General features: G+C 30.8%; 1 protein-coding gene across 1 annotated transcript; it reads right to left on the bottom strand.

Annotated features, from left to right (window-relative positions):
- Positions 1–3,074: 3,074 nt before the first annotated feature.
- LOC141679383 (uncharacterized) lies at positions 3,075–8,614 on the bottom strand. Its single transcript, XM_074485884.1, has 15 exons — positions 8,563–8,614; positions 8,376–8,477; positions 8,200–8,295; positions 7,998–8,120; positions 7,742–7,915; positions 7,536–7,645; positions 7,369–7,450; positions 7,200–7,256; positions 6,924–7,079; positions 5,869–6,836; positions 5,280–5,676; positions 4,916–5,090; positions 3,803–4,830; positions 3,437–3,700; positions 3,075–3,253 (listed from the first exon to the last, which is right to left on the bottom strand). Exons 1-15 carry the CDS (start codon positions 8,612–8,614, stop codon positions 3,075–3,077), a joined length of 3,963 nt encoding a protein of 1,320 aa, XP_074341985.1.
- Positions 8,615–14,338: the final 5,724 nt, after the last annotated feature.

Genomic DNA, 14,338 nt, shown 5'->3' with positions numbered 1-14,338 from the left:
TATTCTGCAAATGATAATTTTGAGGATAATGTTATAAATGAAAATTATACTGCATATAAATCTAAGATAATGCTCTAAAACTTTTGTCAAAAAAGAATTAACCTCAACACTGCCAGCAACATTGTCAATTAATGTTTTCAGATTTATAAACTCATAAGGAGAGGCCAATTTTAACGCATAGCTATTATCCGCATCATCCTTTGACGGCTTATAGCCTTCAAGTTCAAGCCTACACATTATATAATGTACATATCATATGCAATCTTGACAAAATATGGAAAAGGAGTAAATGTTTATAAGATTGTACCTGTTTCTCATCTCAAGTACACATCATCATCAAGATTGAAGTACACTTTCGAGGATGCCAAGCTGCTGATTTGAAGCGTATCTAAAGTTTTAAAGCAATATGTATCTTACATAAAATGTAATTTAATATAACCGTGTATAACCTTATTGACAAATTAGTATATAGCATAAAATACTAAAGATCAAACCGTTGTATGTTCCTAGCTTTACGCTTGTCAAGATAACAATAACATTTTCATCATGGTTATATTCCTCATATTGATCACTGACAACTTTCGCCATATCTCCCCATATACCAACCCTGTGCTTGTTGCTACAATGTAATCAAGTAAACATTTAATTATTTATTGATCAAAGTCCTAGAATTGATAACGACGTAAAAATTAATAAAAAATTGTATGTTAAATTAAAAGAATAACCTTGCATCATAAATCTTGAATCAAACAATATCCCTATCTCCAAACTTAGTGGGGATTTTGCTTACTTTAATAAAGTCTTCAACAACTCCAATTATATCTACAATATATAAACACATGGATTGCAGTCAGAACTTTTATAACAATTGTTAATACGAATAATAATAAACCAAATAGGAAAGACGAAGTAACCTATAACAAATTCTGGATTCTCTTTAGGACCATATTTTCTGGCTTCATCCATCAAATCACCCAAATCCATAAATTCAAATTTGTATTTTGGAATCATAACATAATCGGTGCATGGTTGGAAAGTGGTAGCATTTGTAAATCTTATAGATGTGTCTATAGAAACAGGCTTTAAATTCCCAGAAGCATCCCTAACCATAAACGTGTCAATAATATAAACGGCTCCTTCAACAATATTCTTCCCAATAAGTTTCCAAGTATTAGCAAAAGCAAATGCATGAATATGAGTATTCTGCACATAGTTTAAAGTGGAAAAGTATAATCATAAATATCCATTCTAAAAATGTAAACATAATCAATATAGAACGAAATCAACAGATTAGGTAATTACATCATCATCAAGAAGAATGAGATTCCAGCCTTTCGTTATTCCTGATTCAGAAGACACGGTAGGCCACATTCTTGTAACTCTTGCCTTGATCTTCCAATTTGACCTAGACTTGTCAAGACTTAAAATGTGTTCAAACATGAGGGCCTCCATCTTTGCAAGATTCTGTGAAAACAATTTGTAATTTATATTAAACAAGATGATCTATTATTAGAATTTAAAAGTCACAACTCCTGAGAGAGCTTACATGTTCTATTCTTAATCGAGGTACTGAACTTAGAATATCACATCGACGTGGTGGTCTTTTAGTAGTCTATTACCCTATATTAACGGGAATGATAATTGATGACATGCTGTTGAATGAAGTGCACGACAAACATATATTGCGGACTTGATCTTTCCCTTTTAATACATGACATAAGGCATGTAAAGGGATAATCCAATCAGCCTTTAACTGAATCATAAACATATCCTTTGATTGGATAAATTATTATTTGATACGATGAGCATCAATGTGATTGGCTCAGCATCAAGTTAGTTAGATGGATTAGTGGGAACTAATTATACAGCTTTGTTATATACATGCCATTCTTTTTTATTTTTTTTAAATATAATAAATTGTTTTTCCAAACGAAATGACATAAAATTATAATAATAAAATCAAATTCATCTGTTAAACAAATCACATACCACGAAATAAGGATTTCAAGTACAAAATACTCATGGTCAAATAATTACAATAAGTTAGTTAAATAAAATATTATCACAATTTAGGAAGGTTGTAGAAAACTTCTTCAAACACAACATTTAATGTTATATTTGTGTTTTTCCCATTATCGTCATCAATAAGAATATGTAGTCCTTCTGGAGATGTAACACGGGATATTGCAACGTATAACTGACATGAGAGAATACGGGCCGAGGAAGATACAATCCAACTGTGTCCAATGATTGACCTTGGCTCTTGTTCACAGTCATGGCAAAATATAGTTGGAGAGGAAATTGTGTTCTTTTAAATTCAAATGGCCAATTTGTGTCTGTTGGGACCATATCGATTCTTGGAATTAGATGTTTCGTACCAACTTGAGATCCACAGAGAATTTGATATTCTATACTATTTTTTTTGCAGCCAGTAACTATCATCCTTGTATCATTGCATAGACCCATAATCTGATTTAAATTTCTCATCAACATAACAACAGCTCCAACCTTTACTTTCAACTCATGTTTAGGCATACATGGCATATTTATGGAGTTCAGATACTCAACTGGAAATGATGAATCAAAGTCATTCTTGTCAACACCCCTGTCTTCAATTGAATCTTGGCTGAGATAAGTATGCATATTACCCGGAACTCTTTCAAGAATCTGTGCATTAATGTCATCAACTACAACGTTTGTTGGAGTCAAAATAGATCTCGATCTCAGATACTCCTGTGAATGCAAGTTATTCTGAAAATCTGGATATATAATGTCAATTAGGGTTTTAATGGGACTTTTCAAGGGACTCTTGACAACATATTCATCAGGTACTACAAACTCAGTTTCAACATCTGCACGATGAGTATCAATGCATTCAACTTTTCCGTCTCCAATCTCAAGTTGCCATTTACTAAAGTCAGCTATTACTTTATTTCTAGGTTCATAATTACCTGAATGTAATCTCATGTTCTGACTGAGAAGAAAGACCCTGCAAGATTTCCAAAGCCGGGATTTGTTAAATGATGCATTCACTATTTCATCCCTTCAGCCTTAGGCAGAACATGTAATATCTGTCAAAAATCGCCTCCAAAAACAACTGTAAAGCCACCAAAGGGTCTTTTTCCTCGTTCTACATCAACGATAGCCATTATGTCTCGCAAGCTTCTGTCCACGGCTTCAAATGCATAGCGATGCTGCATTGGAGCTTCATCCCATATTATAAGACTTGTGTGCTGCATCAACTCTGCAATGTCTGTACCATGTTTTATTCCAGCAATAGAACTCTAATTTAATTTAAGCGGTATTTTAAACCTAGAATGAGCTGTTCGGCCACTAGGAAGAAGTGTAGCAGCAATTCCTGAGCCTGCAACAGGAAGAACAATCTTTCCTTCTGATCGAAAACGTTAACAAGGAGTTTGCCAAAGAAACGTTTTACCGCATCCACCGCTCCCGTAAACAAAAAACATTCCACCTTTATTTTTGTTTACATTATCAACAACTGCATTATATACATCCAGCTGCCTTGAGTTCAGATTTTTATGAGCTTTGTCATGATTAAGTCTCAATTCTTCTTTATTGTAGCTAGTTTCCTCAACAATAAGACGATTGACAAAAGTGTGGAAAAATCGTTCGTCAGGAAATGGCATCATATGAAAATCTCTTAAGGACTTACCAACATTATTTAACAACTTTTCAATCTCTACACAAAAAAAATGGTAAATGTTCCGACATCTAAATAAAAATAATAAAAATAATACTATAAAGTAACAAACGTATCATGTATTTAATACTGATCACGCACCTGCTAAAGCATAGTTCTGGGTTTCATACGCGGACAGTGTTAAATGAATGTTATCTGAAATCTTACGCCTAATATAAAGAACATCGTCTGACAATGCTGGCCAGTGTTTTTCCCATAGCGCAAGCGGATCAGACACTGAACAATATGCCAGTATGTTAACAAACATAGCCTGAATTTGGGTTGGCATAGCCGATAATGCATTTTCTTCCAAAGCATCATGCCATTGCTTGTCATTATTCAACAGACCAAGAGCACCACATGCTTCCTTAAATGTATCATATGTAGTTCCATCAATAGTGCGCAACTGAGAGAAAGATAAAGCACCTTTACATCTAAGTAACAGCATTCGAAGATACAATAATTCACCAGTTGTTGCATGAACCTCTGCTAACCTCCCAACCACATCACCTCTTTGTCTAAGCTTCCATTTAGTAGTTTTCTTTATCCATGTAAACTGGGTGGGAAAGTCAGAATACGTAAAATTTCGAGCTTGTGGAAATTCACTGTTAGCTACAAACCAAGCCTCTAGTTTACTTTTTTTGGAAGTCGCGTTATTGCACACATTCTCCAAATCTGCAGAACTCTGAAAATTCAAGTACTTTTGACCGGGCAAATGTATTGGTAAGCGTTCAACACTTGGAGAACGATGGTGAATGTCAAACCCAAAAATCCTCCATGATGCCTCAGATGCACAAACATATCTACCATCAAGAAAATTCTTTACCTCATCCAAATTCTTCACGGATCTTGCAGTTTGTTCACTCCCTGATTTGTTACTTTTCTTCTTCAACAACATTGTAGCAGTGTCGTGACCCTTTAAACAGTACTTGAAGAGATATTTCAACGACCTTGAACTGTTGCAAATTTCTAGATTTATATGACACTGAAACCGCAACAAAAGATCTCGATTGTATGGAACTACATATTGATTGTCAAGGTTGATCCTTTTTTTGTTGATAACTCTACCAGTGTTACGCCTCCGATAAACAGGAAAACCACAATCGTCAAAATAGGTATTACCATTAAACCTGCAAAACAAAACATTACATGCGTCGAGATTAATAATAAAATAGACTTATTACAGAACATATGTATCATTCTATTTATTCACACCTCTTTGGGAAATGACGCATGCATTTTCCTTTAACCATACATGGAGATGTGTATAAGTCTTTACCACAGGGTCCATGCATCATGTAGTTTTTAACAGCTTCATATGCTATTGGATCAAAATTCTTATCTGGTATTTCAGCAGAAACCAACTGGTCAACCTTTTTAATAGAATTATCTGCTTTCAGGGCTCAGCCAGATTATCATATGCACGTGTGGCAAACCACGCTTCTGGAATTCAATTACATGCATAACTGTGCAAAACATAAGTAAAGAAAATATTAAATCTATGCATGTGTGTAGATATGATTAAAAAAATAAAATGTAAAATTGTCGGTGTCCAGAAAAATAAATTTATCTCCTATACACTTTCCAAAGTAGTTTTTCTTTTTAATCAAATCTAATAGCTGATCAAGCTTCAGTTTAAACACGCGAGAAACAATATGCGGTGCATCAACATGATCAACATTGGGCAACAATTTAAGCATTTCTTGTATCTCTGGCCACTTTGAGTTGCAAGTCATGGTGAGAAATAAGGATGGATGACCAATTGCACGACATATCGCCAAGGAATCCTTAAAGTATTGAGACATGTATCGTTGGGATCCAGTGAATGAAGCAGGCAGTATAACAGCTTTTCCAACATGCATTGGATCATGGTCTCCTTTACTGAGAGCATCACACACAGAATTATACAAATCAGCACGAATGGTAGTTTGATGCGTTGAAACCCAGTCTAATCTATATTGTTCAATGGCAGCAAACTGATCCACAACATATTATTGCCAAAAACGTCCTGCAAGGTGTGGCGTTAAACCTGAAATTAATGAGACGATGGTGAGAATATGCACATAGCCATTACGCATTTTATATTCTAATCACATTGCTTACTTTTAATAAATACCTTCAGAAGTGCGTATCATAATCTTGTAACAATATTATTCTCTTAGTGAAACATGTCGCCTCTGTGTTGAGTTAGGATCAAGGTCTTCATCATTTAAATTCTCTATTTCAGAGTATTTATTGCTTATCAGAGGTATACGTTTATGATAACCTTCGGTTCCCCAAGGAAATAGTAGTGGATATTGCAACTGCATGAAATATGGATCTGTTTCATATATCCTCTTCAATCCTTCTTGTTTGGAATTCACAATTGTGTCTCTAAAACCACCGGTATCCGTATCATCACTAACAATGAAAGCAACAACTTCATCAGATGGAGTAATATGGTTTGGTCTACCACTAGAAGATTGAGATGATATGAGGACTAACTTAAACTCATCCAGCTCTTCATTTTCAAACCGATTCCGAGCCATGCGAAAAGCTTTGACTAACTCATTGTTCTTGTCTAACATACCTAAAAGTTCCTCGACAATATCTGGATCAACATTGTCAGAAGCACCTCCCATTGCATTGATTCTATTCTCAACCTCATTCTGCGTGTCGTATATGTAGAGCTGGCAGAATTTGGGTGAAGATCCATCTAACGGTACTAAACTCCCAACCAAATGATAGTTTTGACCTTGTAAGCGAAAACAATACGGAGAGCTACCTCTGTTTATTGAGTTATCAATCTTACCACCGGTGGAAGTGAATTGGAACATGCAGTTGTACACTCTTATGTACTGTTTAAAATGCCTCAATTTCTCACCACCAAGTAACAAAGAAGCTAGTGGTTCTGGTGGCGACCTTTCTTTTGGCAAATGTATCTGACCATTACGACAACACATAGAAAATGTGGGCTCTTTACGCGGACATGATTTATTATTACGCTCTTCGTTCCACATAGTAGCACCACATTTATTGCACAACTTTGACGGAGGACCAAGATCCATATATCTACGCCACAAATTCTGATTCAATATTACCTCTTCCATGTCATCATGATACATATCATCAATTCCAACATCTGAATCACTTGACTCTGAATCCACAAATTCAACCACATTGTCAAAATCTGATATCAAATTCCTCTTTTCTGGAGATGCTTATTCTTTATCCTTTCCTTTACTCTTTCTTGACTTCAGTTCATGGGGATTATGAAAACTTGACCGTAAAGGAGACGTTGGAGGTTGACTCATTCGTCCATGTTCAAATATTTTATTAGACTTTGACAATGCGTCACCATTATTCATAGAGGATGTACCAGGTCTTTTTCCTATCACTGCTGAAGAGTGAACAAATACTTCAGCATACAAATCAGTGAATGGTAATAATGGGATCAATCCCAGCAAGGTAATTTTTTTTATAAATTTGCATATCAGGAAACATGTATAACAAAACGTACATATGGGATCTCTATAAATCTTCTCAATATTAGGGCCACGTACCCTGCATTTCTTAGCTGCAACAAAATACACAAATGGATTTTTAATTATTTTCACAATAATAAAAACATGAAATCTTATAAATGAACATGCATAATCATGTATTAATGTGCATCACATAAAACTTACTCTGTGGTATTATCTTCCTATTATCAACATTAGGACCACGTAATCTACATTTCTTAGCTGCAGCAAGAAATAACAATGGATTCTTGTTGGTCGTAATAGCAAATAAAACATAAAGTATTACAAATTTTATAAATTAGAAATTTCATAAACTGATTAATAGGTAATACACATGATTCTTCTGAAGGCGTAAATTTTTTTTCTTGGTTATTCGTTGAAACACTGTTATTAATAGCTAAAATATTCTCAATATTGCGACCACGTACTCTACGTTTCACAGCTGTAACAAACAACATAATGTAATGTTAGCAATTTAGTAAACGCAACAGAGCATACAAAAATCTTTATTTCAGTATAAAGTTATAATATAACGTACACGACAAATTGGTAATATCTGAGAGTGTAGCAGGTTGATCCATGCACCTAGCAATTGGAGTGTTATTCTCTTCAACTGTAATCCCCGAAATAGGTGAAATTTGTACACTGACAGGCGTGCTATTTGATCCACCAAGAGGCCTCAAACCCACACTTCTGCTCATACGTTTCAAATCTATAACAAAAAAAAACAGAATAAATAGTCATACAAACATTCCCACTTCTGCACTTTACATTGGTAAAAAAAATCCAAATACCTGTGAAGGAAGTCCGGGTGGTTCTATTAGACGAAATATCAGCAACAAAATTAAATGGATTGGAATCTCGCAATACATTTGTATTACTATTGAATAACGGCTGTAAAGGAGACCTAAATCCAACTACAAAATGCATATGAATCATGAGTTCCCAACATTCACTAATGTAACAGATAATAAACAAATATAATGGAAAACATACCAGATGATAATGCAGAACCTGGTGACTGTGTATTCGAGACTGTAACATTGGGACTCTGATTTTCTTTTTCAACATATACGTTTCTACGCTTCACAACTGATTCAATGAGACGAATATAAGAACATGAATTAGATTACAATCTACATACAAAATGTAAGAGGAAGAATGATATTCACCATTTGACTCAGATACAGGAAAACTTGGGATAGCCTGCAACAGAGAAGATTGATTTGAGCCCTGATATGATGAATCTTGGCTACGAATCAAACGTTTCAACCCTACGGACAAAAACATAAAATCATTCAAAATCATATAACACTTAACGTGCATGATAGTTAACAGTTATTTATGATGAAATCAAACCTAAAAGTGATGTCCTTGCAGAGCCTGAGCCTTCCAGGGAGCGTGAATCCATGCTTGGCAGGAGATCGGCGGAGCAAAATCGTTCGATTGAGAAGAACAGTAGAGAAAACCTATTAATCAGTTACTACATTTAGCACCAGTTTGAGAGAGAAAAAAATTCAAAAAAATTTGAACGTACGAATCAGTTGTTACAATTAGGGGGGTCTAGCTGTATAATAGATTAGTTTGTATATGGCTTATAAAATATTTAAATCTTAAAAGATCCACGGATATGTGTATAATATAATATTTTATGTGTAAAAAAGTTAAATGAATCATGGATAGTGGGTCATGGATAAATTCATGGGTAAATTTAGTGGATAAATTCTAAATGGGCATTAGTAGTCTTTAAGATAATATAGATGTAGATATTTTTATAACGGAATATCGGTATTGCAGAAAGGGAATATAGCCAGTGGCCGATGTATAAGTGTTCAATGTGTGTCATTTGACGCACCATTATTTTATTTTTTTTCAAATTTTTTTAATATTGCAACTCAGCTGTGGTGTCAAATTCCAATGGACTATTGGGTTTTGTCTTTGAATCGGTGGGCTTTTCCCTTTAATTCCATGTGCATCATTTTAAAATTATACAGTAACTGCGTTTATATAATTTATTATATCAATTCTTTCCCCTAAACACTTAACACTAAAACACCCTCCCTTCCGAAACACCATTCCTTCTCTCCCAAAAATTCAATTTTTCACATTCATTTTACACCATAAACACCCAAATTTTTAATACTAATTCATTCTCTAGTATCTTCACAAGTACTATATTTTATTAGAATCATCAAAAATTGTATCTTAATAAAGAAAAAACATAGCCTACAAGGTATTTGTTGAAATGTCGTAATGAGTTTTTTATAAAAATTTCTTATTTCTTCTAGGATTCGGTGTTTGCTTCAATATTAACACAATGAAAATGTCAAGTACGCGAGATATCTCAAGTTTTTTTACAAAGAAACCGAATGCAGAAAAATTGATTTTTATCTGAATGAGAGTGATTTAGTAAGGCGAACATACATATGAATCAGTTTTGTTTACCTTTATGTTTTATATATTTGACATGAAATCCTGTATCCGCCACTGTATAGGACTCTATACTGAAATACCAGGATTCCCAACACATTAATTATTCTATCCTGGAAAGGGTTACCAGATTACTCTCCGACATAGCAACTTCTGAAGTTGAGATGATGATGACATACTTGATGCTGCAATCAAAATGCTTTGGTAAGAGAGCGATGTAACCACTCCAGTGCTGAGGTGACTTTGCAACATGGTTAGTTTGTGCAGCTGAATGTATGTAAATCATGTTCTACTTATACGGGAAGTCATGTACAGTCACCTTGGGCAAGCTAACTCGCTGAGTTGCATTATTCAAGTTTGACAGCGATATATAGATTTGAAGATGGAGAGGACATATAGTTTAAATAGAGGTTATATAACCAAAAAAAAGTTGGATTTCCTGTAAAAAAAGGTGGTATTTGTTTCAGTATTTAAGTAACGGTCTTTCTAAAATATTAGTCACAGACTCCAATAAAAATGAGCTATTTTTATTGGTGGAATTGATGTTAATGCGGGGGCCAATAAGAAATTGGGAGTTTAGTGACCATCGTAAAGCATAAAGAATGTAAGAAGAAAAAGAATACTTGCATATCTTTATTGTAATCTTGTTTTTGTATTTTTTAAGAAATAATATTTTTAAAAATAAAAATAATGAAAAAATAATTTATCAAGTAGAGAAAAAAATTGAAATTCTATTATTTTAAAATTTAGAGGTTGTTTGGTTGACATGGCTATTTGAAATTTATGAGAAATCCTAATTTAAGTAGTTATTTGGTTGGATAAAAAGTAGGTATTGTTAGTTAGTGGGAAGTTCAAATGCTATTACATGGAAGTCACTTACCCACTGCTAACTAGGTTAGTCAGGCTTTCTTAATCTAGAAATAAAAATAATTTATGTATTATTATAATAAGTAAAACTGAAAATATACATGCAAACCAAAATTAACAAAACATAACTCAGTTATTTAATAAAATTTAATATAGGTGTTAATAATATTTATTTTAATATTTATTTTTAAATCTATGTAATAGTATTTGAAATTTAAAATTTTAGTTAACATAAGGGTTTGGAAATAAGATCATTAACACTAAAAATTCCTTTTTTATTAATATTTAAAATTAAAATGATACATCATTTTATATAACCATTTTTTCTTTTTAATTTTACTTATTACTAAGATTAAGAAAAATAAATAGTTATTATTGAAAAATAATAGTTACCAAGATAATAATTTAACATATATCACAAAAGAAGTAGCAAAATTGATACCTAGGAAGTTGGAATTTCTTGCTAGCAACCAAACAAAAAATAAACATTTCCTGGGAATTTTAATTACTTAGAAATTTAAGTTAAATTGGGAAGTCAATACCTTGGTATACCAAACAAGATTGTGGCTCACCCGGAGAATAAAGCCATATTTGTAAGAAATACCACTTTAGGTTCTTACTAAAAATATTCGTAACATGTGTTCTAAAAAAAGAGATTGCACTTTTTACTTAATCTTTAAAAATAGTTCATGCAATTTATGTTAGGTTCGATTTTATTTAAAATTAATATTTTACATTTTTTTCATATTTATTGGTCTAAAATGCTCATACAAGTAGTACATGCAATTTAGCTTAGATTTCTCTATTTAGATTAGATTTGATTATATTTAGATGATTTTTTATAGTTTATATTAACCATGTTTTTTATAATCAGTTTAACCCTAAATTAAACATGAATATTCTATTTAATGTATGCCTAATCTATATGCATTATCAGGTAGTTGTCCTTTATTAGATTTATTAATAATTTTTTAATATACTTTTTATTTGAGATCTCCAAATATTTAAAATATTAGCAATACTAAATTACTAATTTAGATATTTAATAAAAAATTAATTTGTATGATTTTTTAATTATAAATTAATATTTTTTGAATATTATTTAAATACAAAATTTTAATAAATGAAAAAGAATGAATTGTGTTATTTTTAATAAACAATTATCAATTCATATTAAATATAGTTAAATTATACCCTTAACTTACATAATTTCATATAACATACCTTCCATTAAAATTAAAAAAAAAAGTTAAATATACTATGGCAAATATTATTAGTAATTATATATGTAATTGGCATAAAATATTTTATAAATTTGGTTCCACTTAACCATGACTTTAACTTTTTTGCAATACTAAAAATGTTTGTAATAGTAAAATGTAAGGTGTCGTATCAAGAAGTCAAGTAAAATATTAAGTGCAGTATCTAAATTTTTACCATATACTGTTCACATTAAGACCAAATGATTTTGTTGGATTCGTATTTATGAGTAATTTAATATAATGAAGTTTTTATATTTAATACTAAGACAAAATTAAAAATAGTAACAATTGTATTGGCAAACCTGTCTGACAAAAATAGAAAATATTTTTAGGGACAGAGGAATAGGAAACTAATATTATTCAAACATATGACAATGACAAATGATGTGAAACCTGAAGATTTGCTTCAGGTTGTTTGAGTTTTTTTATGTAAAGTTAAATTTATACACTTTTTGTTGAATATTAATTATAGGTTACTCATTTTTATATAAATTAAACTGAATAAACATGTTCTCTGTGTTTTTCAATATTAAGGACTTTTCATTATGGTGGTAGAATTCATGCAACACCTGTCTGTCACTAAGGTTCAAAGATCGATAGGAGGTACAGTTCGTCATATTCTTGATTATGCCATATTCTATAAAAAAACATTTTTAAAGTTACAAAAAGGTATTCAATTTTTCAATATATTTCAAGAAAATCATTGATAAGAGCATATTATGCATTTGTATAATAACAAGATTTTTATATACCTTATATAACTTAAGCATATATACCATCGTTTTCAATCAATAGTAGTTATGTTTACGTTCGTTATTCTATCCGGTCCTTTTCCCTTAATAAACTCCTGGTGTTTTTTTAAGTATTTTATATGTTTAATTTAGTAAATTTAATCATAATTTATATAGGTAAAATAATTTCTCAAAATTTGGAGATATTAAGATTCTCTAATATATATATATATATATATATGTTGTTTTCAAAATTAATTTTCAAATTTCTAAGATTTTTTTTCTAATATCAATATTGTGTTTGTAATTAAGTTCATCAATTTAAAGTCAAAACTAATCCTTTGAAATATTTGAAATATAAAAGATATGTCAGAGGGTTTTTTGTGTGTGAATAGTTGTGAATGTAATTTTTTTATATCATAATCCATGCAAGTGTTTCCCTTTACTCCTCCATCAAATTTAGCTTTAACTTAAAAAGTTATATTTATATCTAATATGTTTGACAATACTTTTTTCTATTAATATTTTTTATAAGTAAGCATTCTTGCAAATTAATGTCTTAATTTTTTTAAAAGAAAATTACTTAATAATTTTCTTTTGGTTGTATAATTTTATAATTTCAAGCTGTTTTCGATAATAATAAAAAAGAAAATAATTGATTACTAAATCGTAATCCTTATATGTTAGTATGTTTCATAATTCTAATTCATTAAAAATATTATAACACTTTATTTCTTTTACATGGTTGTTTCATAGCGTTTATTAGAAATAATAATTTTTTCATTCTTTATTTTGTCCAAGAAATTATGGATGCATTGACACTACACCCTACATTTCTTCTACCTAAAAATTGCTATTTAAAGTTCAATATTAATTTGAATAATTGTTTTTTTATAAATCAAGACATTGTATCAGAAGGACTTTTTCGATAGTAAGACTACTTTTACCAATTTCATTTTAACAAGAAATCGTACCAATTAAAAATGTGGCTAAAATCAAAATATCTTATAAAATGAAAAAAATAATTACGAAAATCATTTTTGAAATTTTCATTTCAGATTGCGAAAAATTCATGTCGAAACTCAATGTTTTCTTATCTTTTTTTAAAAGATTGTTTTACTTTTAGAAATGATGGGTGACAAGTGTGCGTAGTGCAGGTATAAGTCCCTATATTTTAAGACTCACGTTAGAAAATTTAAATAATAAAGACGTTTATTATACTGTAATAATAATAAAAATATTTTCATATAATAATATTTCTATAATATGATGCGAGACGACGTCGCGAGGCGCCGTTGAGTAACATGTATTACATAATAAATAATATTAAATTATGCTTTTGTAAATTAAATTAATAAGTGTTCAATAAAATTAAAAATAATAATCATTTTGCTCTAAAATCTTTTTCTAGATAAAACAAGTTTCTTTAGGGATGATAGTACTTATAAAAATATGAAGTTTATTGGATTTCATTTTCAATTACACTTTCTTTTTAGTAGTAAAAATCTCAGCAAATTTTACGGGGTTAAAAGGAATATGCGCAGAAATCGAGTATTATATAGAGTTTGGAACGATTTTATCGGGTAATATTTTATGCGGATGAAAATAAGATTCGATCACTTAATAATTAAAAAAAGTTGAATTTAAAGTTTGAGTTACTTATAAAAAAATGTTACAACTAACTAAATCATTTATTACAAACTTATATATTTTTGAAAGGAAGTCCCATACAGAAATTTAAATAGTAAAAAATTTCATATTTTTATAGTAACAGTATAAATGTTCTGCAGAGTAACGTATATTTTATAATTAGGTTGAGTAAAATTACGAATTTGTGATAAAATC

Source organism: Apium graveolens, chromosome 8 (genome assembly GCF_009905375.1).
Source record: "Apium graveolens cultivar Ventura chromosome 8, ASM990537v1, whole genome shotgun sequence".
Classification (NCBI taxonomy): Eukaryota; Viridiplantae; Streptophyta; class Magnoliopsida; order Apiales; family Apiaceae; genus Apium; species Apium graveolens.
The sequence above is the reverse complement of the archived record's forward strand: the minus strand, read 5'-3'. Positions and strand labels throughout refer to the sequence as shown.

Bases quoted from the DNA above. Each gene is read 5' to 3' on its own strand.
- LOC141679383 (XM_074485884.1), bottom strand. From the start codon at position 8,614: ATGGATTCACGCTCCCTGGAAGGCTCAGGCTCTGCAAGGACATCACTT. The intron at 8,478-8,562 runs GTTTGATTTCAT...TTTTGTCCGTAG, and splicing joins TGCAAGGACATCACTTTTAG to GGTTGAAACGTTTGATTCGT. The intron at 5,677-5,868 runs GTTTCACTAAGA...GTTGTGGATCAG, and splicing joins ACTCAACACAGAGGCGACAT to TTTGCTGCCATTGAACAATA.